General features: G+C 38.1%; 1 protein-coding gene across 1 annotated transcript in view; it reads left to right on the forward strand.

Annotated features, from left to right (window-relative positions):
* GABBR2 (gamma-aminobutyric acid type B receptor subunit 2) overlaps window positions 1-24159 on the forward strand; it is a 446541-nt gene that overhangs the window by 177053 nt on the left and 245329 nt on the right. The window contains exon 3 of the mRNA XM_079301095.1: window positions 654-824. Coding sequence (XP_079157221.1) covers window positions 654-824 — 171 coding nt within the window. The remainder of the gene's footprint in view (window positions 1-653; window positions 825-24159) is intronic.

Consider the following 24159-nt stretch of genomic DNA (forward strand, 5'->3'; position numbering starts at 1 on the left):
AGTTTTCCTGTTTTCTTTTGTAATAAACATTCTCTAACCATGAACAAATTCCAGTGTTGTAGCCATTGAATCCTCTTTTATAACACAAACCACAGGGGGCCTGCTTCAGTGCAGGAAGCTGAGACCCAAGTAAACTTCTGAGTTTCAGCCTTGGCTAACATAATGATTTTCTGTTTTTCTGTTACCTGGAGCTGTTTTGTTACATGAAGGTAGGAAGAAGTACTACTAGGGATTTACTCAGTAACTTAAGATATATAAGACTTTGAGAAAATAATATCCTCTTGGAGGTATGCTCAACTTTTATGAAGAGAAATTGACAGGGAATTCATCATAGAGATTTACTCCCTTAGGCCTTTTTGCTCTGTGCAATGTGTAAGATGCATGATTTTAAACGGAGGATTTTACATCACTGACTTTTGAGATTTCCTAGTTTAATTTTGCAGCAGGCAGTTTATAGAGCTAAAGTATTTCAAAAATCTCTGTGAAAGTAAATGGTGCTGATAGGACGTTTAAGGTGTATGATGGTGAAACTTCTCTACATGACATCAATGCACAGATTGAGTCTTGTTGCACTGAGGAAAGCAAAACATTTTAACTGACAGCTAGATGACTTATGATGACTTTCATTTTTTTGTTCTTTGATTTTTTTCCAGCTTTCATTTGCAGCAACAACTCCAGAGTTGGCTGATAAGAAAAAATATCCTTATTTCTTCCGGACAGTGCCATCTGACAATGCAGTGAATCCAGCAATTTTGAAGTTACTCAAACATTACCATTGGAAGAGAGTAGGAACTTTAACCCAGGATGTACAAAGGTTCTCTGAGGTAAGATTTGCATAATTACTAGTATATGCAGAGAGATACTAATATCAGAATTCTAAGGAGTTAGTTCCTTTTATAAAAGCGATTCAGGAAAAAGAAACAGTCCCACTGTTTCAGTCCTGCTTGACTTTCTCTTAGTAGGTCACATTTGCTGTACTGAATAACCTTAATTCCCTTCTGAGGTTTATTTGAGTGTCTGTAATGAAAGCTACCATGCTTTTGCATGTCTGATTTTTACACACAAGATCATTGCACCCCAGTACAAAGGTTCCTTTATAATCTTTGATTTGAAAAACCTTATTTTTGAGGGAGGCTTGTATTCTGACTCTGGTTCACTTAAAAGGGAGAAGAAAACCAATTTCATCATGTTCCTTTTGTCCTCTGATTTATTACAAACATCAATCTGAACACTGATGAACAAAATCTGGTAAGTCTATGGCTAAAAATATTGGAGGAGTTTACTGAGACAAAAATGTCAGAAGCCCCTAGAACTAATAGGAACACATACTATGCGCCCCACAGATCTTTCAAGCTTCACCCTGAGCAACATTCTGATCATAGAAATTGCAATAAAGAATGGACTAAGTGCCAATAATGGCTTTAACAGCTGAGTAAAAGAAAGTATCTTATATGTAATGAATCAGAGCTACACAAGGAAAAAGTTGCCCCATTAATTATCAGAGAGGTAAAACTAATAGAGACATGCTTGGTTGTTTGGTTGTTAGGAGTTTTTTTCTTCCTCAACATTGATTTTTAAAAAGGCTGACTGAGCTCTGAAGACTAGTGCAATTAAAACTAGGGAAGAGGGATAAGAACAGGTTAGAGTCGTCTTAGATGAGTCAGATATTTTCAAATTGTCTGGCACAATTAATTCACTATGGAATACTTAAGAAATCTTAGACTCTTCCCTTATGAGCTTTGAGAATTAAAGCATAAAAAGTAAATTAATTGTAGAGGGAGGGAAAAAACCTATGTGTCTGTCTTTCCAGAAAACACACAAAGGCCTTGGGAATTATAGGCCAGCCAGGTTAAATTTGATTCCTGGAAAGACACTTGAGCACATAATCTGTTTGGAATCACCCAGGAGATAAAAAAATGCTAAACAAGGGTGAAAATGGATTTGTCAAGAATAAATCATGTAAAGCAATCTGATTTTCCTCTATGACAAGGTAACAAGTCTCAAGGAGGTGTGATACATGATGTATGATATTCCATGACTTGTAAAAAGTTAAAAGTGCTCCTAAAGAAAAGTAGGAAAAGTTCATCTTGGTGAAGATACTGTAAGAGCAGTATACTCTCTAGCCAATATTCATTCAATAAAAGTTAATTGACATCAGGTCAGTTGAATATTTGTTTTTAAAATAAATGCTGAAGCAAAAAGTCACCAGAAAGTATGGTATGCTTTACCCTTCTCTGTCTTGGAAATAATTTCAGTGAGTAGTTATCAGTGGTATACTGTCAAACAAGAAGGATGAGATTCTGTCAAGTGGTATTCTCTAGAAAGAGATAAGGCTTTCTTTAGATAGTATGATAGAAAAAATGTTTATTAAGTTGCAATTGATACCTACTTGGGAAAAGCTGCAAGTACTTTGCTGAGGACTGGATTGTGTTTCAGGATGATATTGATGCTGGCTTAACTCCAGCCAGCAGCTGAACACCATACAGCCTCTTGGTCATTCCACTGTGAGCATGTTTGGGGGCAGAATCTGAAGGGCAAAAGCCAGAAAGCTCGGGGATTGAGATAAAGACAGACTCATAAGGAAAGCAAATGCCATGTGCACAAGCAAAGCAAAATAAGGAATTAGTTCATCTCTTCCCATAGGCAGGTGGGTGTTCAGCCATGTGCAGGAGAGCAGGGCTCCATCACACATAGCAGTTACTTAGGAAGATAAACACCATCACTCCAAATGTCCCCTCCTTCCTCCTTCCTACCCCACTTTATATATTGAGTATGATGTCATATGCTCTGTAATATCCCTCTGGACAGTTTAGATCACCTGTCCCATTTGTGTCTCCTCCCAGCCCACCATACAAGCCCAGTGCCTTGCCAGTGATGCAGTATGAAAAGCAGAAAGGCCTCGATTCTGTGCAAGCCCTACATAGCAATAACAAAAGCATCTCTATATTATCAACCTTGTGCTCAGCACAAATCCAAAACACAGCCCCATACTGGACACTGAGGAAAACTACCCCAGCCAAAACTAGCATATTGATAAAGGTTTTAATAAAAACAACATGAAAGTGAAAAAGTACAACATGGCCGTGTAGGCAGCAGATCTCCAGAGAATGATATGGCAAGCACAACAATGAACTCAAAATTGAGTAATGGACAAGACGTTTAGACTCCTTGATTTACTACAAAAAGTAGAAAAGAAGCAGAAAGCTCTCACTGCACCCAGTGTAATGCAATACTGACACTTAAGATACATAGATTAAACTATAACTCTACTTAGTGTTCATCAGGTGAAAGTAGGAAAGTCAGGTCTAATATCTTCAAGAAGGAGGTAGACCAGAGAAGTCTGTAAAAAACACTGGGCCACCTGGAAACATATTTAATGAGAAAGATTAGAAGTGAAAAAATGTCAAATAGAAAGAGTAGAGTATTGAACTTTTGTTGTGTAGAGTTTTTTAGGGTAAAACTAAACAAACACAACACAGGGAACCTTGGTCTTCCTTTGGGACTGCTGGAGGGACTTTCTGTCTGTCAGGGTCACTTAAAAAGTTATAAAACTGCATCTTTCAAGGTTTGCAAGAGTACTGCACTTGAGTTCAAAGTCTCTCCATTTCTCTTGAAAGGTAAGCATCAGCCTTCTCTGTCTGCAAACTCAATTTACTGTGATTCATTACAGCTTTCAAGTAGTGCAAGATTCAGGAAAAGCTTCCTTGAATTGCAGTGATTTTTATACAGCATGCTGAGTCCTGGGTCTTCAAAATGATTGGAGCTTGATTCTTCCTTTTTCAGCTCCATGTAGAGTTTCTCCCTTCCCTATGCAGACAGTGAAAGCACTGGAAAAACTGTAGGAACTAATTAAATTGCTGTCTGGGAGCAGTGAGAAATGGAATATAGCAGGAGAGCACGTGTTGGCTGGGCAGAGCCCAGTCCTGTTACAAAGAGAGTAGGGCATACTGAGGGATTGAGGCCAGGACCAGCCAAGTGTGCAGATCATCAGGCAAGGAAGTCCATGGCAGTAAAGCAGGTCCAAGGCCAAGCTGGAAAATCAATCCACAAGTCAGGGTGAAATCCAGTGACTGCTGGACAGGTCTATGGCAGATGCTGAAGACACAGGAATAAAGGCTGGATAGCACTCCCAGAAGAAGGACTATCAAGGCTGTTAGTGACCCTCAGTCTATACCTCAACTGAAACTATAATTTTCCCTCTAAAGGAACATCAGGCAAAACTATTCTTCGGATATTTTTTTGAAAGTGACAAAATAGTTGAATAGGATCTCAAACTCCTTTCTCTGTTGTAAAATGCCAGTGAGCTTGGGATGTGAATGGTCTGATCTATAATGAAAATGCATTACAAACCATTGGATCAGAAGTAATTGAATGTCTTCTCTTAGTCTCATGCAAAATAAAATAAGTAAAAACAAATTAATGGGATCTTTAGAGAAGCCTGTATAGTAACTCAAGTGGTTTTACTCTTAGCAGCGAGACAGAGCCATTCTCTCATTTTTCCATCTGCCAGAAAGGCTGCATCGGGTTGACAGATCTCTTTCTCTTTTTTTAATCTAGAGCAGTTTTTATGTATATATAAATTTCCTTCAGTGGTCCTTCCACCTAAACACATGGGAGGATAGATTCTCATTCTTGCAGAGGGACTTCATATCCATGTAGTTTAGTCAACAGGAACCCTGATTGCATCTCTTTACCTGCCATCTAACTTCAGGGTTTTTTGGGCTCATGACTTTTTTCCCTTAGCTAGATCACTGTCTTCTGTTCCTCTGCAATTTGTACTTTGATCTTATCTACTGAATAATTAAAGCTCACCTAACTTGTCTGCAAGTTAGCTGCCCCTTAAAGTCATCAAGCTGTCTTTTTGGTTTACTTTGCCTTGTAATGAGACAGTTGTCTCAATTGCTTAGTTTATCTTTATCTCTGAAGGACAAGATCACAGATGATCTCTTGCTTCTATTTCAGTTGTTTCCTTTGAGAATCCTTTCTGCCAAAGCTTTGGGTTATCGCTCATTTCCTTTTACTTGGCAAAAGTCTTGTCTTTCTTATTAAAAATATTATATCTTCTTTAATCTTCAGGTCACAAAAAGAGATTAAAAGGTAGGTAGAGAGAATGGAGAACATTATGCCACGGTTTTTTCAGTTCTTAGAGCACATGGGCAATATCTATACATCTTACACTGCTATCATGGCTTGAGACTCCTTTTCTTGGCATTGCTTGGATTCAAAGATTATGACTTTTCAAGTGACCTGTATTCTGTGGCTGCCAATAGTTGAGCTCACTGTTAGCATCCTTTGTGAATTCTTCAGCTCTCTTTGTACAACCATAAATATCCTTTCCATTGGGTTAATGTTTAAATTGTATAAGTTGACTTGGTATAAGAATAATGTACACACTTCATCGGTTCTGTTACTTAAGTAGGACAAATTCATAACTATTGTGCTTCTGTGTCCTAGATTTCATGGATTGCTGCCCTGTTCTCATCCTCTGGGAGAAGATTCTGTTTCAAAAGTTAACTCTGGGGCAAAGATTTTTAAATGAGGTTACAAAATATTTTCAGGATTTTCAGCTCAAAGTGTTTGCTGTGGAATATAACTGTAGGGTAAGTTGGAAGAGATCTTGGGAGGTCTCTCATCCAACCTGCTGCTCAGGCTAGCTTTAGTATTTATCAGCCCTGAAGAGTTACAGCTGTTTGTCCTGGTTCTGGGCAGGAAGGGTTAGTTTATGCAGTGTCCAGGAGGGGACATCTCCAAGACACAGAAATTATTCTATACCACCTTACTTCATTGCTGGGATTTGGGGGAAGGGAGTCTCTTCCAGTGAAAAGGGGTCCCTTCCAGCTCAGCACATTGGAGGGAGCAGTCAGGAATTGTTTCTATATGAATTGTTCACATCTTTCTTATTCCTTCTCTCACTGGTATTGCTGCTGTTAGAGTTCCTTCTCTTATCTCATTGCTATTTCCAGTAAATCACTCTTAACCCATGATCTTTTGTGCCTCTGATTCTCCTCTCCATCCCACCACAGGGAGGGGAAAAAGGGTGTGAGCAAGAGGCTCATGGTTTCACTGGAAACACTACATTGGAGAATAGCATTCCTAAACCACGACACTGTTGCACACAGAGTTTTCAGAAAAGGCCTATGTCCTGTTTCTGATTCACAGATGAGCTTTCAGCTCATTGAAGCATATGCAGTGGTTGGTGCCTCAAGTTTTCCTGCTACCTCTTTGGGATTGTATTTTGAATTAGGCAAACCAAGCAATACTCCTGTGGTTTGTGGCTTGCAGTCTTTCATGCTTCAGTGGGAGGAGTCATGGGAATAAAGTTATATTTAACTATCAGTAAATCAAAACTTTTGGACACCACCAGTATTGAAGAAGATGTAAAGGTTACAGAATGTGACTGGGAAACAGAAAAATGTATACTTATGTACTGGTTTTCAGATATGCTTTATTTGCTTATGTGTAATTCCAATTTACCTTGCTTCAGTGTTTTTCTGTTATTTACTCATATTTTTCATTTTATTTATACATCTTTTTATTCATAGTATGTTTCAAACTGGAAGTTAGCACTTGATTGCAATGATACACTAAGAGAGCTTCCTTATTTTGTGATATAGACTGGCTTCAATTCTTTTTGCAATCATCTCGTGTTGAAATTCATTGAAACTGCGTTTTAACTTAGCATTTGATAGCATATTCATGGTATTTCTAGATATAAAAATATATATATACATTTTCCTCCCACTGAATACCTTGTCGGGGATTGTTTTTAAAATAAGTTAAATTCTGTTCATCTCAAGTGAATCTTTGTTTTTCCTTCCTTCTTAATAGTCATCTTTTTGTGTGATTTCTCTGCTTCTTCATGGAAATATTGAGAACTCGTAATTTTATAAGTGTAGGTGGCATTTCAAAAAGGCAGAAGAACTGAGAAGTGTGCAGTATGATAATTAAATAGATTAACAATTTCAAGATAAAATATTCTCTCCTGTGACTCTGTCACAGTCTTCATTGAGATCAATGACCTCAAAATAATGACAGTACAAAAACTTAAAAGAAACTAACCTTTTAAATGGACAAAAAGGCTTTTTTCCTGGGAGACATGATGAACACTTCTTTAGATTATGTTGCATTTTGCACACTGACAATGCAACATCTGTGAAAATGAGCAGGCCATCAGGGTCCATTTTACCTGACTTTAAAGAATTTAGTATCTCTAAATTCCAAGTTTCATCCAGAAAATGTAATACTGGAAAAAATAAAATTGTTCCCAAGTAAAGCAGCTAACAATAAGTCTTCTCAACATAGTATATGTCTGTTGCTGTAGAGAAATCAGACTAGAAGCATTATTAATCTAAATTTTTATTTATTGTAGCTTTGCTTTGTCACTGTACAGTCTGCAAACTCACATCTGAGTTAGAGGCCAGTTCTGATAAGAATTCACTGGATGAGCAGAGGTAATGAGAGAGTTATTGTGAGGCTAAGAGGACTTAGGAAAAATAATTGAGATATCTGTAGACCTTTCATATTTCAGTCAGAAAACAAGCTTGAGACCAAAGCTAGTACGTAGACTTCAAGGTGTGATTATGTTTTTTGACTTCTTAGGTTTGGCTTCTGAGGATCAAAAAGTTAAGTAGAACTTTCCGCACTCATCAGCTGCCAAGAGGTTTTAGTGCAGCAAGAAAAACATTATTTTTTTTGTCCATGAATGAGCTTGGAAGTCTTAAATATAACAAATAACATAAATGTTTAATCTGAGAGCTCTGAATAGTATGCAGCAATTTCATCCTAGAAGGAGTGCTCCACCTTCATCTTTGAACAGAAAAAAAAAAGGAAAAGCAGAAGATTAGAGAGACAGAGAAGGCAGTAAAAGGAAAATATGAGAAAAAAACCATGAAGATAAATGAGAGCAGGAAAACTGAAACATTATAAATGTCATTGTTTAACTATAAAACTCTTAGAAGTTATCTCTTCCTAATGCTTACTTTTTCAAAGTTTCGTGTGCCTGAGATCTTCTTTCATATTGTCTTATTCCCAATTCCTGTCTGATTTCTCTACCAAAATTTAGGGAAAAATTTAATTCAAGTTTTCTTGACGTCACAGAGAAAAATGAATTCTTCTATTCTGTCTCATAATTATGCTTTCTTATAATTCAAGTTGATACATTCAGATCTTCACAGACAGGCAGTCACTGAAAGTGACTTTTACTAACTAAAGGGAAACTGAAGTTTTGGATCTAGGATGATTCTTCTGGGTCCTGGTAAATATTTAGAAGCCATGAGATTATGGTAAGGTCACAAGACTATCATATAGGAAACGGGGATAAATCAGAGAGATGGAGGCTTAGCCCAGGTTTGTCCCTCTTCATAGGAAATGGTCTGTGTACATTCAACTACAGAGCAGGAGGTCATTTGAGGTGAGAATTGTAAATAGTAGTTAGAACTGGCTATGTACAGGCAGCCTTTCAGTACCTTCACAGATGAAAACTGCACAGCCTCCCTGGGCAACTTATGCCAGTGGTTGGTGATCCTCACAGTTACAAAGCATTTCCTGATGTCCAGATGGTGCTTGGTACCTGCTGGGTTTCAGTTTATGCCTTTTGACTCTGATCTTGTCACTGGGCACCACTGAAAGAAGCCATGCTTCATCCTCTACACCTTCATGTCCTTCTCTGGTCTCTCTCCTGTGTGTCCATGTCTCTGTATTGAGAAGCCAAGAACTGAACTTGCCACTCCATGTATGAGCTCAGCAATGCTAAGCAGAGAAGGCTCACCTCTGCTGACACATTGTGACAACACTGCTAGATGCATCCCAGAATACTATTAGCTTTGTTTGCCACAAGGGCACATTGTTGGCTCATCTGCAACCCAGTGTCTACCAGGACTGTTTTCACCAAGCTGCTTTCCACTGGGCACATCCAACTTATATTGGTGCAGGTTGTTTGTCCCAGCCCAGGATTTTGCACTTCCCCTTGTAGAACACGAGGCTCCTGTCAGTATGACCCTACTGAGTATCAGTCACTCATCCCAGTATGTGTCATCAGCAGCCTTGCTGAGGGCACACTTTGCCCCATCATCTGAATCATTAATGAAGATCTTGATCAGGACTGGAGCCAGTACTGCCCCCTGGGGTACACTGCTAGATTCTGGGCTCCTCCTAGACCTCATGCCAGTGGGTGCAGCCATTCGGGCAAGTTTTCAGTTTACCTCACTGTCCCCTTGTCCAGCTCATATTCTATTAACTCTATGAGAATCTTACAGGACAATGTCAAAAGTCTTGCTGAAGTAAGTCTAGGCAGGCAATATGCTCCATCACCCTCTCAAGTATTGATGTGATGTTGACTGGCCTGTAGTTCCCTGACATTTCCTTTCCTCCAGTCATCAGGCACTTCTCTCAGTCACCATGATTTTTTTATTATTGACACAACACAGTATCACCTACATTGGTGTGCTCAGTAACTGTTTGCCTACAAGATCTCAGTTGGATCATTATCCATCCCTAGGAAGAGCTCCATATAGTCCAGCTGTTCTGCCTCAAAAAAGGCAACCCCACCTCCTCATTTTCCACCCCTCCTTCCAAAAGAGTCTGTATCCCACTGCATCCACTTGAGTTGCAGGATCTATCCCACATTATCTGTGAGCCCCATAAAATGGTAGCCCCACAGCAGCTCCCTGATACATAAGTCACTGTGTTTATTCTCCAAGCTGCGTGCTTTGCTGTAAGGGCACTGCAGAGGGCAACCCCACATGCTGATTTCCCAAAATTATGAGAAGATTTCTCTGTAACGGTGCCTTGCAGGCACATCCTTGCTTATGTTCTGGAGGTGACCCTGCTTAGGCTCCTTAAGCTTTGTTTTGTTGATTTTGTGATCCCTTTTGGTCATGTCACTCCAGGCCCTTTACTTATCAATCCTCCCTGACCTTCACTGTCTCACAGTGCTTCTGGTAACTCTCTCTGTCATTTTTAGTTTTTAGTGCTCTTTACCAGGGCAGCCATTTTGCTGGCAAAGATAACTTTGTCCCACTTAGTGAGAAGGGTCCCAGCTGTCTAAAGTAAGTGTTGACCCACAAACAGGGTTCCATAGTTGTAGAAATCAACACCCTCTCACCACAACCAGCTCCACAACCAGCTGTGGATATGTATTACCAGCTGCCTCCTTCCCACAGCCTTTCCCCTCACCAGCAGGAGTAAGGACAATACCATGTGGGCCCCTATGCCCCTGGCCACTGACCATAGAGCTTGAAGTCACTTTTGATACTCTCCAGGCAGCATTATTGGTGCCACATGGATGAGCAGCAGTGAGTAATAGTAAGTGTCAGGAAAGCTTTGGCACCCTCTCAACATTATCATGGATCCAGGCACCCAGAAAGCAAACCTCCCTAGATCATAGGTCAGGTCCACAGATAAGTTCCTCTGCTCTCCACAGCAAGGAGCCACCCATTATTATTTCTTGTTACTTTTTCCTGGTGGTCTTGCATGATTTAAGGTTTGGTTTAGGGGACACAGTTACTCTCTTGAAAGCACATTTTGGTAATCTTTAGGATTCACTATGCTACTTGGGAGCATTCACTTGTCTGTGAATCAGGAGTTTTCCTCTTGGTGCCAGAAATCACTGACTTGGCATGGACAGCTTAAATCTCCCCTGCAGCTTGGGGTTCAGGGATATTGAGACTGTAGTGTCTCCAAGAAGTCAGTCTGTGTCTGTCTGTCTGTCTCATCTTTCCTGCTGTTGTGCAGCTTATGTGTCACTACCACACTTGAGACTTTTTTTAGGCTGATTTGAACACAGTTGTGTGCCTCTCTCTCTCTCTTCCACCTCTCATTTCTTCTGGTTTTTGCCCCTTCTGCACAAGCTTCTGTGCTTGACTGTCCCTGGGAGCTGTGCTCTGGGCTTGGCTCTTAGAGAGGCCTCTCCTGAGCACCATCTGAAAGGATTGTTGACCCTCTGTAGAAGGTGGCTGCAAGAGGGCTCTAAGCACCTTGGGTCAAGGGCAGCTCGTCATGTTCATTACGATTGGCTAGAGCATTTTGGGGCCATGCTGGCATGGCTCTCCTTATCTCATCCTTGCCTTGCAGTAGCAGGCACCTTCAAGTTTCTCAGAGGATTCCTGAGTTTTCTCATTATCCTGGACCTTGTTCCTAGAGGATCACAAACCAAAGACCATCAGCTTTTGCACAGACTGGTGGGTCTGTTTGGGACACACAACAAGCAAATCTCCATAGGGGTAATAAAAAGAGAGGCAGAGGGCAGGAAAAATAAATCACAACATAGTTTTTTTAAAGGAAAATTTTGTCAGAGATGGTAAGCTAATTGATTTCTTAGAACTATTAGAGTGGATTTTAATGCTTGGCTGAATTTTATTTTGGTTGGTACAGTGCCCTGCAGGACCTGGGCAGAACAGGGAAGATTGGATGAGTGCAGAGAGTTCTAAGCCAGTTCAGAAGCACAGCCAGAGGGAAGACTGCAGCAAATAGCAGTATTTTTAGGACAAAGAAGTTGATAGTGAGTTTTTTCTTTTTTAAAGTGATAGCCCTGGGACCAAGTTTTTTAATTGTATTAATTCATTACTTTAGGGAGAACAACTTACAAACTTGAGAAAGTTGTAGATGACACAGGGAATAAAGAAATTCCCATTACAAAAAAAGAAACCGATCATCACAAGGGTTGTTCTGCATGATCTCATTAACAGGAATCAGAAAATGAAGTGTGGTAGGCTTTACACATGGTAAGCTTTCTAAATACTCTAGGATTTTAATTAAACAGATTCCAGCTGTTGCAGAACCATAAGACATTAGTGATGGTTTCAAATACTCTCTCTTTAACTCTTCCTTTGGATCATTATCGCTGTAGCCTTAAATAATTTATTGCAGATTTAAATTTTAGTTCTGTAAAATGTTTTACAGCCTACAGCATAGGAAGAGACTTCCCATGTGTGAATATTTTAAATCTGTATATCAACTCTTCGGTTGTACCAGGCAGTCCCTTTCAGAGATAAATTCTTGTGGGTTTTAGACATACCCAATTCTTAAGAATCTCCTTTTCTTATTATTTTTAGATACAATCTATCAGAATTGTAAGTTCCCTCTACAAGGGAAAATTTTAATTTACCTAATAATCAGTGTTTCATTACCTTACAGAGAACTTACTTAAGATATATTTTTTCTTTTTTGTTAGAAAATAAAGAATTAATCTAACTCTGATTATTGAAAACTTTATGATAATAGTCATACTGTTATGATACTGAAGATATATTTGAAAGTGTTTAATTTTTACCAAAATGTCTCTTTTTTAGTCTAGATCAGATAAGCTACTTGGGGCATTGTATTACCTGGCTGAATGAATGCATGAGGACTTCCAGCATACACATTTCTAAACTTTGACTGCAGTCAATACTGTCAGAAAGAACTTGAGATCAACCCTTTCTGTAAATGTCAAAAGCTAAATCACATACATGTTAAATAGGAGTTGAATTCACTAAAACTGTTGCAGTAGCTGTCTGGCTTCTTCTCTAGAGCAATTGCTGTGAAGGATCTTTCAAGAAGTTCAGAAAGATAGGTCTGTAAAAAGTATATAGGCTTCTTATCCCTAGCTTCCAAACCTGGGGAGTTTAATTCCTCCTGATACAATTTTTGGATGCATTCCCAAAATCAGAGGCAGCCATGACAGCACACAGACCAATGAACTAGTAAAGGTTATCAAGAAACACTGAGATTTCTGTGTATTATAAATGCTGCCATTTTCTGGGAAGTTAGAGCCTTCCTCTGAGGCTACAGGGATGCACTTCCATACATGCAGAATTCACATCCCCACATAAATTTCTGGACTCCAGAGGTCTACTGTCTGTACTTCAAAGGTTGAATGGAGGTCAGTGCCTTCTCTCAGAAAGCCATTTCTGCAGATGACATTTTTGCTTTAGTTTCTCATTCAAGAGCATGCCAAGGAAGTGGAAATTCTCTTTTCTGTTCCCTTCTCTTTGAATCCTCTGAAATGAATTCAAGCTCACATCAGCCCACTGCCAGGATGGGGACCTAATCATCAGAGTGGCAGACATCTGCTAACTTTTTTGGCAGTAACTCCAAGTACTTTTGCTACAGTAATAAATGGGAGCATAACCCATTCCAGAAGGGTACAGTGTAGGTGGAAAACGAGGAATATGTCCAGGTAGTCTTAAACAGATGCATAACAAGACACGCTTATGTTTGCTCTGCACTGCTCTGAGGGAGGAAGGTGGGTGGTGAATTCCTGTGTTTCATTCTGCAAATTACACATCTACTAAAGGGAGGAGGAGTACAGAACAGAATTAGACAGTGTTGCAGAGAATGTGTCACATACAAAACTTTTTTTGAAGTTCAGCCTCTATGTGGACATTGAGCTGGCAGTGTTTGAATGATAAGAAGTGAGCAGATGTTGGTCTGCCTTCTGCAGAGGCTGTTCTAGTCATTCCCTAGATGTGCACAGCTAGTAATGCAGCATGAGCAGGAATGCCTCTGCTGTGCCTTTGTTTCCATGCAGAGATAAAGTTGTTCTCACGTGTTTTACATCCCCAGTCCATATAGAGGTTGCTAAGAGTAATACAAACTTCACCATGACAGACAAGACAATGAATGGCATTAGCAGGTCCTAACAGGCAGACCAAACCTTCTTTAAAAATGCTCTGTGATTGATCTGTGATCATCTCTGTAACTTTCCAGACAGGACAAACAGGTGTCAAGGACTAGGGTGACCTATTAAGCCATTTCAATTGCATATCCAGAATGCAGTTACTTTTCCTAATCAGTAAATAAACAGTAATATATAGAAAAATGCATCAGTCAAAGTGTATGTGTGAGAAACAAGAGGCTCTGGCTTTGCAATTATCAAAAGTGGTGCTTTGCATGGTGATTGATGTAACCATGGCTTCCAACAGAAGAAGGAATCCATCCATAAAACAAATGTCCTATTCAATGTAGAGCTGTAAACCCCCATAGTTCCTCTTTCTTTCAAGCAAGGACACAACAAAGTTGTGAAAGAAGGAAGAAGGAATGTTTTTCATGGACCTTATTCGACTCACTTTCCCCCTTGCTTTGTGCTGAACTCTTCTGAATCTTGTCGTGTCTCCAGCTTGAAAACTTCCCTTCTGTGATCCTCCTGCCTCTTGGGGTTGCATGTAGTAGAGGTTTGTTCTACTGTTCCCTTCATCTTTCTAAAGTGATTCTGCAGATGAAGTACTAACTTTATACAGAATGAGTGCAGGATCCAGCTGCATCATCTTTATCAATGAGAAGTGTAGCTTTTCATTTCTTTCAAGTAATTTTCATCACTGCCCAGCTTCATCAAGAATTGTCCACATGTTTTTTCAAGAAGTCTTATCTAAGACTGTAAAACTTCAATTTATATCGGCACTAAAATCACTAGCTGGAAGGTATAAGAGGGTGAATCTGTTTCAAAATGCAACAAATTATATAAATTATGATTTTCACTATATGGTTTTCTATCCAGTCCTGATAGTCATGTAAGAATCAATGGGAGTTCACGGACTTAAGCTGGCATGGATCCAAATTGCCATGTTCATGCAGTGTGTTGCATGTGAAGTTCCCAGCTCTGATGTTTCTTTGTCTGTACTGAAAAGTTATATTCCTCATAGTACCAGAGATTGCAGGGCTGTTGGCATCACATTGAAATGCTATTCCCTGGAGAAGAGGAGGGGGGAAATATATGAATTACGTTTTGATTATGGTACACTGCATTGTAGCCTTTAGCTCTTATTTTGTTTTCTAGTCATTTTCTTTATTTTAGCTTCAGTTTTATTTGTTTAATTTCAGGCTGTATGATGTTCTGATGCACTAGCAAACCAATTTGCCTACAGCCTAGTAAAAATCTCATGTTTTGCTTCTGTCAGGTCTAATGGTTGCAACAGTGTTTGCCCATGCACTGGTGAAACAGACAAGTGCTCTGCGTTACATTTGTCAGTCTTCTGCAAAATGGTCCTGAGGTTTTCCCTCAGACCAGCTTTGCTTTGCTTGTCCAGTTTGGTGTAATGAAAACCATGGTATGAAGTTTTCTGTGGTGGATATCATCACCAATGGTTTAATGGATGCTTTTGTTTATATGAATGATGCTTTAGGGTGAAAGGCACAAGCAAAAAGCAAGTTCCCAACACTGTTTCTCCTGGAAACCAGCTGTTTTGAGCTTTTCACTTCTCTTAAAGTTGCTTGTAATTTCTGCAACTCTACAAATGCAAAACTAGTGAAATCCCTCTACATTGACTGCCTGGTTTAGATTAAATTTTGTGTCCTTAGAATGCTTTGCATATCTTGTTTTGTTCTTTCCATATAAAATACATTCTTAAATTTACTTGTGATAGGACTTTCTTCCTGTGGCAAGATTCCTATATTTTGTTGACCAATACCCTTAGGCAAATTTTTGACTCAAAAAAGGTAGCAATCAATTCTGAATGTTCTTGATAAAACAGATGACTAGCTTCAGAATTGGTCCTCTTAAATAGTTACTATACTTGAGGGTGTGACCCATGTAAAGTTTCTTTTTTTCAGATGACTGAGATCATGCCTGCATAAGTGATGCCTCAGGGCCAGAAGACTCCCTTTGCTTACAGGAATTGCTCTGTGTTTGGGATTCATTTTGTGTTAACCACAGGGGAAGGAGATTGATCTGTAGCTGAGTGAGATGATGGGTGGGGAGGTCAAGAGTGCAGGGTGATGGGAACACGACTACAGAAGCAATAAAGCTGTGTGAAGGGACACCTGACTCAAATGTCTATAGTCCCTTACTGAAAAACACAGAAGAGCACTGCTATGTTGTGACAGCTATTCTCTCTGATCAGAGTTCAGTGAAAGTAATCAGGAAGCCTGAAATATGGAACGTATTGAGGTTTGAATACAGGCTTAACATATTTACATGAGGAAAAAAAATGGTTAATCGAAAATAAATTGATTAATTTTTATTTCTCTTATGGAAACATCATTTCTGCTGAATGAATATTAAGCAGCCTGTGGTAATTAATGATGAAGTAAGTGATACGCATTTACTGAAATCAACTTTAAGCAAGGGTCCCAGATCTTTTGAATCTGTGGTTAGAAATTCTATGCCAATTTAAAATAAAACTGTAGACAAGAACCAAATGCATACTAGTTTTCAATTATTAGAATGAAAGATGTCTTTCCTGTAAAACTTAATGTAAGAGTGAAAGACAAGGAGGGAAAAATACTGCTTGTCTTTTTAGATGTACACAGTATGTATGTTTGAATTTCAGTCAGTGATGCAATGAAAGGAAAGAAATCTCAGATGTAGCTAGGGTTAGCTGCAAACTTTAACCTGTGGAAAAAAAAAAGTTAAATAGAATTACTTGATTAAAAAAATGCTGAACTCTATGGGACCTAAGATACCAAATATTAAGAATATGTCTGCACCAAAAAAATAAACATTCTTATCTGTCTCCAAGACAGAAAGAACTTTCAAAAAGGATTTTGTTTATTAAGGCTAAGATTCTGCTGGTGTCCATCACATGGTTTTGATGCAGTGCTTTCTGACTAAAGCATTGTGGCCTCTATTTTGTAGGAATTCCAACAAGATATTTGTATTTTTCCTTAAAAACTTGTTAAGTTACAGATCCTAATACAGTGTTATGTGGTATAATATAACGATCTTTCTCTGAGGTTCTCATGCTGACTGTGACATCTTATGGTGGAAAATATCCTTTTAGTCAGTTTGGATCTGCTGTCCTGGCTGAGTTTCCTCCCAACATCTTAGCTATTCCAAGTTTACTGGTTTTGGCGGGCAGGAGACAGAAAAAAATCCTTAATGCTGTGCAAGCATGATTTAGCAATAGCCAAAACCCTGGTGGGTTATCAGTGCTGCTTTAGCCACCAGTGCAGAGCACAGCAACCCACAGGCTGCTGTGAACAAAGCTGAGTTGATAACTTAATTCCAACCAGACCCAGGACATCATGTTATTCCTTCAAGCTCAGGTTGCTGCCAGAGAATGAAAGTCATCAGTGTTTTTAATCAGTAGATCTTTAAGAGTTATAAAGAGCTACTTTCTGCCAATATAAAAGAATTTGCTGTTTTTATTATCTACAGGGATTTGTTATAATTTAAAAAATGTGGACAGTAAAGTACAAATAAATTAGGGGATGGGAGTTAGACTGGATCCAGTGAAAAGTTGAAAATAGGAAAGTTTGATTTTATCCAGTCAAAATGTAGATTTTTCTTGGTTTGCTAAGGGAAAGTGCTACAGAATCTAATTAATAGTTGTATAATCCTCTAGTTTCCCATGTATTCATGCTCAAGAACACTGGAAGGCTGGGAAATTCACTACTGTCTTTGTCACTGTCTTAGTGGTTAGTGATACACATTAAAAAAAAATGTGTCTTATTTCATCTTTAACTTCCAGCCACTATATTTTATGTATTTTTGTCTGCTAGATTAAAGAGATTGAAGTTAGAAAATCTCCTTAAGTAGGTAATTTATCATGTATAGACTATCATCAAGATCCAGTTCTGTCCTAATCCATCTTGGAGCTCATTTAGTCTCTATACAGTCTATTTCCAAACTGCAAATCAATCTTACAGTTTTCCTCTAAAGTTTGAGCTCTATCTTGGCATTGCTTTTAGTGGGAAAACTGGATAGAATTGGTTATATTCCGTTTTGGGAGGACAGTGGGTACTGTAGTAGTGCTGTAGGCATTAAAGCATATGTAATTTTTTTGCTAGGTATATACCTTGAAGTTCACATCTTTTTTCCAAGTGGCCAGAGATTGCCTTCAATCATTCTAAAATCCAGATATAGGCTGGCAAGCTCTGAACTGTGCCCAGCTAAAGAGTGAGCAGGGCTAAGGTCTCCAGCTAGGGGTGTCTGCACACCAAGGGTTATGTGTGATGGTCTGTGGAGGTGCAGGAAGAAAATTATCACACTTCCATTTCCACTTATTTTTATTTTTATCTTAAAAAATGAGGAAGAAATTAAGCTTTGGTATATGTATTGACACTGGTGTATTTAGCCAATCCATGTGTCAGATAGCCACATAGGGTTCCTGAAGGGTCCTGAGGGAAGAGGGGTTACTTCCCAACACTGGGGAGTTGAGAGTGGCATCCTCACTCATTCATCCCCTTTCAGCTTATTCCATGTATTACTGTTTACATGTGTCCAGTTAAGTGGATTTATGGATTATATTATCTAGTTTTCACTAAACTACAAAATGGACAAGGGGCTTAAAAAGATTCCTGCAGAGCAACTGCAGATTGAAGATAATGCTGATAATGCCAGTAGAAGTTAACAGGAAGAAAATGACAGAGCTGACATTTCTCCTCCTGATAGCACGAGTTCTTTATCAGTTGCGTTATGAGTTACAGCTATGATGAGCCAAGCAGATCTGAAAAGAAGTGAAGGAAAAAATAAAGCACACCCAAATTACCAAGATCATTTGAAATATAGATTTATAGCTACTGTTGCTAGTAGTAAACCTTGCTCTAAATGTGTATTGTGCCCTGAGATGTTTGATATTGACAGTAAATGAAGACACTGAGATTAGAAAGACATTTAAAATTTAAGCATCCAGAACATGAAAACAGGCCTCAAGTAATGTGTAGAGTCACATGATAGTCTGTCCAGTACTTTACAGAGCTAAGCATGATGATAAATGTTTTAAAAAAAATCTGAATTTTCTTACTTAATAGGAAAATACAAAAAGGTCCAAATTATTGAGGCAACACTTGTTCTTTTTGTGCCAGTGAAAATGCATGGCAAACAATAGGTTGACAAAGTCCATTTGTCAGCAAATACTGTTGTAAGATGCAGAGAAGAGTTGCTGAAGAGTTGAAGTAACAGATTTTTTTAAAAAATCATGCAGTGTAGGATGTTGGGAGCATGTGAAATTACAGACATTTCTAATGTGTCTCAGGGATTTGTTGAGTTCTATTTTAATAATGGAACATATAAAGAAGTACTTCTCTGTGAGCCATTGAAGGAAATATGTACTGCAGAAGGTACATTTTCAGAAGTAATAATAAGGACCATGTTTTATGGAAAAACTGTGTAAGTGTAACAACTAATGGAGCAGCTGGTACAAAAAAAGTGTATTCCAGAGGGTTGCAGAACTAGGATCACATGTGAAATTGCTTGGGTGCATCAGTCATTGGCAAACTCCTGCAGGAGCTGATGTGGTTAATCTTACAGAAAAAAACACCTTTCAAAGCTGAAAATTAATCTAGGTGAATCTATTGTATAGCAGTTTGGAGAAGTGACTGAAAACTAAGAGATGCACCACTTTATAAGATATTCTTGCTTCCTCCATTTCTCCTCTCCTTTAGGACCACACTTAAGAGTATCACATCATCTGGTAACCATGGGGAATCAGGGCAGGGAGAGAAAGAGGGAGGATTCCTGTCCTCCTTTCTCTAATAAACGTTTTTGGACCCAAATATTGGTAGTAGATGATACTTCCCTTACTTTGATGTGTTCATGTAATGTGGAGGAAAATAGGTTCCATGTCAGTGGATTGTTTTTTAAACATTTTTTTCAATGTAAATCAGTAATGAATGGTCAGTTTCCTAAGTACTCTAGTAACACCTGCACTCCTAGATAATATTCACCAAAGTTTTCTGGCACTGAAATAAATAAATAGATAGAAATTTAAAGAATTATTCAGATTGCAGGATCCACAAATGTAAATTCAAACATGTCTGCAGAGCTTTAGCAGAAATGTTATATAAAGAAAGGGAACATAATTAAAACAAAATTAATGTCTTTCTCCTAACTCCCAGTCTAGTACAGCTTCTTCTTGCCAAAACACAGTGTGCTTCTCTGGACAATGGGACTGTTCCATGTGCTTCTGTGTTTCTTTTTTTGTTTAAAAGAGATATATTAATTTTACAGGCAATTAATGCTACAGTTTGGTTTGGGGTTTTTTAATGTTAAATGGGCATTATCCTTTAGACCAATTAAAGAATATAACAAATGGCATGGAATTTATTTACAACTCATAAATAGATAAAAGTTATTTTGAGGGAGACTATTAAATTCCATTGAATTCAAATGTGTAACCATAATGATGGTGCATGTATACTCTCCTTCCTAAGAGGCATAAAACAAAATATTTTATATGCTTATGAAAGTACCAAACATTTTTTCATACCAGATTGTTGCTAGGTCTTGTGGGGATATAGAAGTCTGATTCCAGATTTTCTTTGAATTCCATACACAATCCATAAAGTTAAGAAGAAAAGGGCAGCAACACTAAAACGAATTAGGACATATGGTCAAAGAGATCCATACAAAGTCCAAACAGACATAGTTTTTACCACTTGAAGTTGCAAACAAGTGGCCCAAAGACACAGATTGACACTGATTCTTAATTTGCAGCATAAAGCACTTCAAGTAATTCTCACTTGGAATTCTTTCCTGGAAGATTTTGTCTTCTGGTTTCCATACTGAATTAAGGACTTCCTCTCAGACAGTACTGATAGATTGCATACATTTTTATATGATTTTCTAGTCGTGGATAAAATTTGCATTACTTTCTTAAACCAAAAAGCTTGCATTAATGTCATTCTGGAGGATTCTGTGGGAAAAGAGAATATGAAGCCAATGAAATTAAAAGATGCCACCATGTTGGTTTTGTTTATTTTTTTTAAGTGCATCACTGATGTAGTTTAAAACCCTCAAAAGGCTGCTTAAGACAATCTGCCAAGATGCAGCATGAGGCCTGTTCAGAATCCCATTGGGAATAATAGAAAACAATGTGCAGAACTTATTTAGAAAGGACTTGATATGAGACATACAAGAGATTATTTTGATTTAAGAAGTTTCAGGAAACGACTCCACAAGGAAGAAATCTCAGAACATAAAAGTCTGTCAAAAAAGAGAAAGAGCAATTAACAAAGACATTAAAGGTTTCAAAAAGATATGTACAAGAGCAGGAGGAAAATCACTTTTCTAGAAAGACTTTTCACAGGTAACTGCAGTACAGCTTCAGCCAACAATTGAAATCTCAGTGGAGGAAGTATGTGAATCAAACTGAGACGCTCAAGTACAGTAAATTATCACCACCATATGGTGTCCTTCTGAGAATTCTGCAGTAAATAAAGTGTGAAATAACAGTCATACGCCATTGCAGGAAATGTTGCTGCAAGGTTTTCTTTGTGATTAAAAAATATATTGATATAGCTACTGTATTTTCTTTAGTCTTGGGGAACCAAGGGATAATCCCCAAATTCCAAAACAAAGTTTAATCTCCTAGTAGTCCTAGAAAATAGGATGAAAACTCTAATAGCAACAGTACTTTTTCTTGCTTTCCTGACTTTGACTTTGATAAAAAGTGAATTTAATTCACTTAACACATGCAAATTCATTACATTAACTGGAATAGGTTAACTGAGCTATTAACTACTTTTCTTATCTAAATTCTTGCTTTCCAAAAAATAATGTAATTATGAATTCTATCAACTTTTAACTTGCTTGGTTTTTTTAACAGAGGTGGTTGCTCTCCAAAGCCTTTAGCAGAGGACAGTCATGTCTCTCATGATGATTTTGGGAAAATCACTGATGTTAAAAATGATAGTGCCATTATCAGTTTTTAGAGGAAAGAGGTGGGAGGCAGGGAAATTAGAAGGAGAAACAGTAGTTTAGTCTGTAACTTTCTTCTCCCCAGGTGACATGAACTACTGTAGCTTCCCTAATGCCAGAGAGCATCATTTAAACATCCATTATTTTTTTCTGTTGCAGACTTTTTGCAACATTCTGTCACATTCCACGAAGCAGCCTTGAACTTCAGCTTGCTGCTGCATTTAAGAGACAGGGTCAACTCTGTGTGCTTCCTGGAAATCACTGTTGGCTATTGTGCCAAGCACAGGGCAGCTTTTCAAAATACATTTAAGTAGTTGAAATGGTATGCCTCGTCTTTTATTAGTTTTGAATTTTCAAGATTTTCTTTTATGTGTATCCTTTGTTCCTGAGGTCATAGGAAATCTAAATCCAACTAAATTTTAGATACAGTTAATTTTGAGTGTGATCCACTTTATATGCATTTCTGACGTTTTCCAGGAGCACCCTTCTTTTCTCTTTTTCTTTTTCTTTTTTTTTTTTTTTTTTTTTTTTGTTTGTTTGTTTTGATTTTTTGTTTTTGCTTTGTTTTGTTTGGAAACAGAACAGTAAATTCAAGACATTTCTTTAGGAAGCATTTCCTGATGGGTAGACTCAAGCAAAGTTTCCTACAAGAATTAACAACAATTAAGACTGTAGCCACCATACAACTCCTGCAAGACTGCTGCTTCCTCTTAGAGGCGCATGTAATCCCTTTGTCAGAGGTTTATTGCACTGAATAATAGATTTCTCAAACAAAAAAAAATCCTTGTATTTGGCCATTTGAACCTTCTTGCAAAAGTCCTTTCTGCAAATTAAAGCATGGTTGGTCCTGGGGGGTGATCTTTTCCCCCTGGGTTATGTAGCCTTTCAGCTAGCCTGTGAGACAGTATGTCTATTGTTTGAAATGTGGAGTACTTCAAGAAGATCCAATGTTGTTCCCATTGTGAAGACTGCCATAACTAAGATTGTGAATTTCAGCCTTCTTGTGGCCTGTTACCTTGAAAGAAGGGAGAAAAGAGATTTTTCTGATACATTGGCAGTATCTTAGTTCTTCAAGGTTTCATAACTCCTCAGTTTTCCAGTACAGGTGGGTGAGCACAGACTCTGAATGCCAACTATTATAGCCAGATTCACAATCCTTCTTTGGATTTGATTGCTGATGATTTTCTGCATCCCACAGACAGAGAGAATGAAAAAAAAAAATGTTTCACAAATATTTATAAACCTATGTTGGTATTCTGCATTATAAATAAATATAAATTATGAATAAAGTTAATACAGTGTCTTCACAGAGAGCCAATGCTGAAGCATTTTGACAGAGCAATCAGATCAGCAGTATTTGCATGTGCAGAAGGTGGCCATTTGAGTTTGTAAACTCATTGTTTCCTCAGATAATAATCCCAGTGATCACAAGAATGATATTAGTGGCCATCTGAGACAGCAAAAAAAATATTAACTGAGCAATTGTTTCCACTTCAAAGGCTCTAAAAAGTTATTTTTGAAAACAAAACAGTAGTATGAAATTTCAGTGCATAAAACTAAGGAGTGCAATCGTACTTTAGTCTCATGTATCTTCATTTTATCTTCTGACTTTAGTTTCTAAATGGATTGAAGTTGCAGTCCTTAGTACAATATGCTACAGAATTTCAGTCTTAAGAAAACAAAAAAGGATGGCTCAATTTAATATACATGTGCGAGTGAGAGAAGTCCTTTGAATGCAAATGAAACACAGTGGAGAGAAAGAGGAATATTTCTTTTTTAAATCTCTTTACTGCTTGTCTCTGCTGAGTAATATCACTCAAGCTAGTATCCGATTTAGTTCTCTAATGTAGCAGAACCTCTCTGAGTCAGAAAAGATAGAAGGTAACTTCTTACATATTTTCCAGAAAGAAGGAACATGGGGCTGAAGCATGGTTCATATGGTAAATTTTTCTTGTATTAACATAGAATTATCATTGTAATGTGATGACCTTAGATCCCTGAAATGGCATCTCTTTTCTGCTTTTCATCTAAAAGAAGAAATAGAGACTCAGATATTTAAATTGCCGTGCTTTTTTTACAGAGCTGATCTAAACAAAGATGCTTGGAGCAGTGGAAAATAAGTTAATGAAAAGCTTTATTAAGCTGTTCACAAATTTTCAACAAACCTATCCCTGTACTCCTAAAAAGCCTAAAGCCCAAATACCCCAGTGTGTTGCCAGGAGGGCAAGTATTCCCATAGTTCAGACACATAACAGAATTAAATCTGAGCTTGATGTTGCTGACCTTTCCACATTTAGGAAGTCTGAGGAATATGAATTGCTATTTTGGAGGACTTCTGAAATAATGTAATAATTCCTTGTGATCTCTATCCTCACAGGTTCTGTAATCTCCCTTTCATCAAAATGTCATGCAGTTTTTATATTAGGTAAATGTTTCTTCCTTTTTTAGTTTCCCACTGAGGCTTGTATTCATAGTTTTCAGTTGATAACAAGACTTACTCCTGGATGCAGAGGTTTTCAGAAGTGTTGGCAGAGCCCCCTGAGTCTGATGCAATTAAATCATTAGTGAGTGCATGGCAAAACTTCAAACTTGGTCCAGGTTTTCTG

This window comes from Erithacus rubecula (assembly GCF_903797595.1).
Source record: "Erithacus rubecula genome assembly, chromosome: 3".
Classification (NCBI taxonomy): domain Eukaryota; kingdom Metazoa; phylum Chordata; class Aves; order Passeriformes; family Muscicapidae; genus Erithacus; species Erithacus rubecula.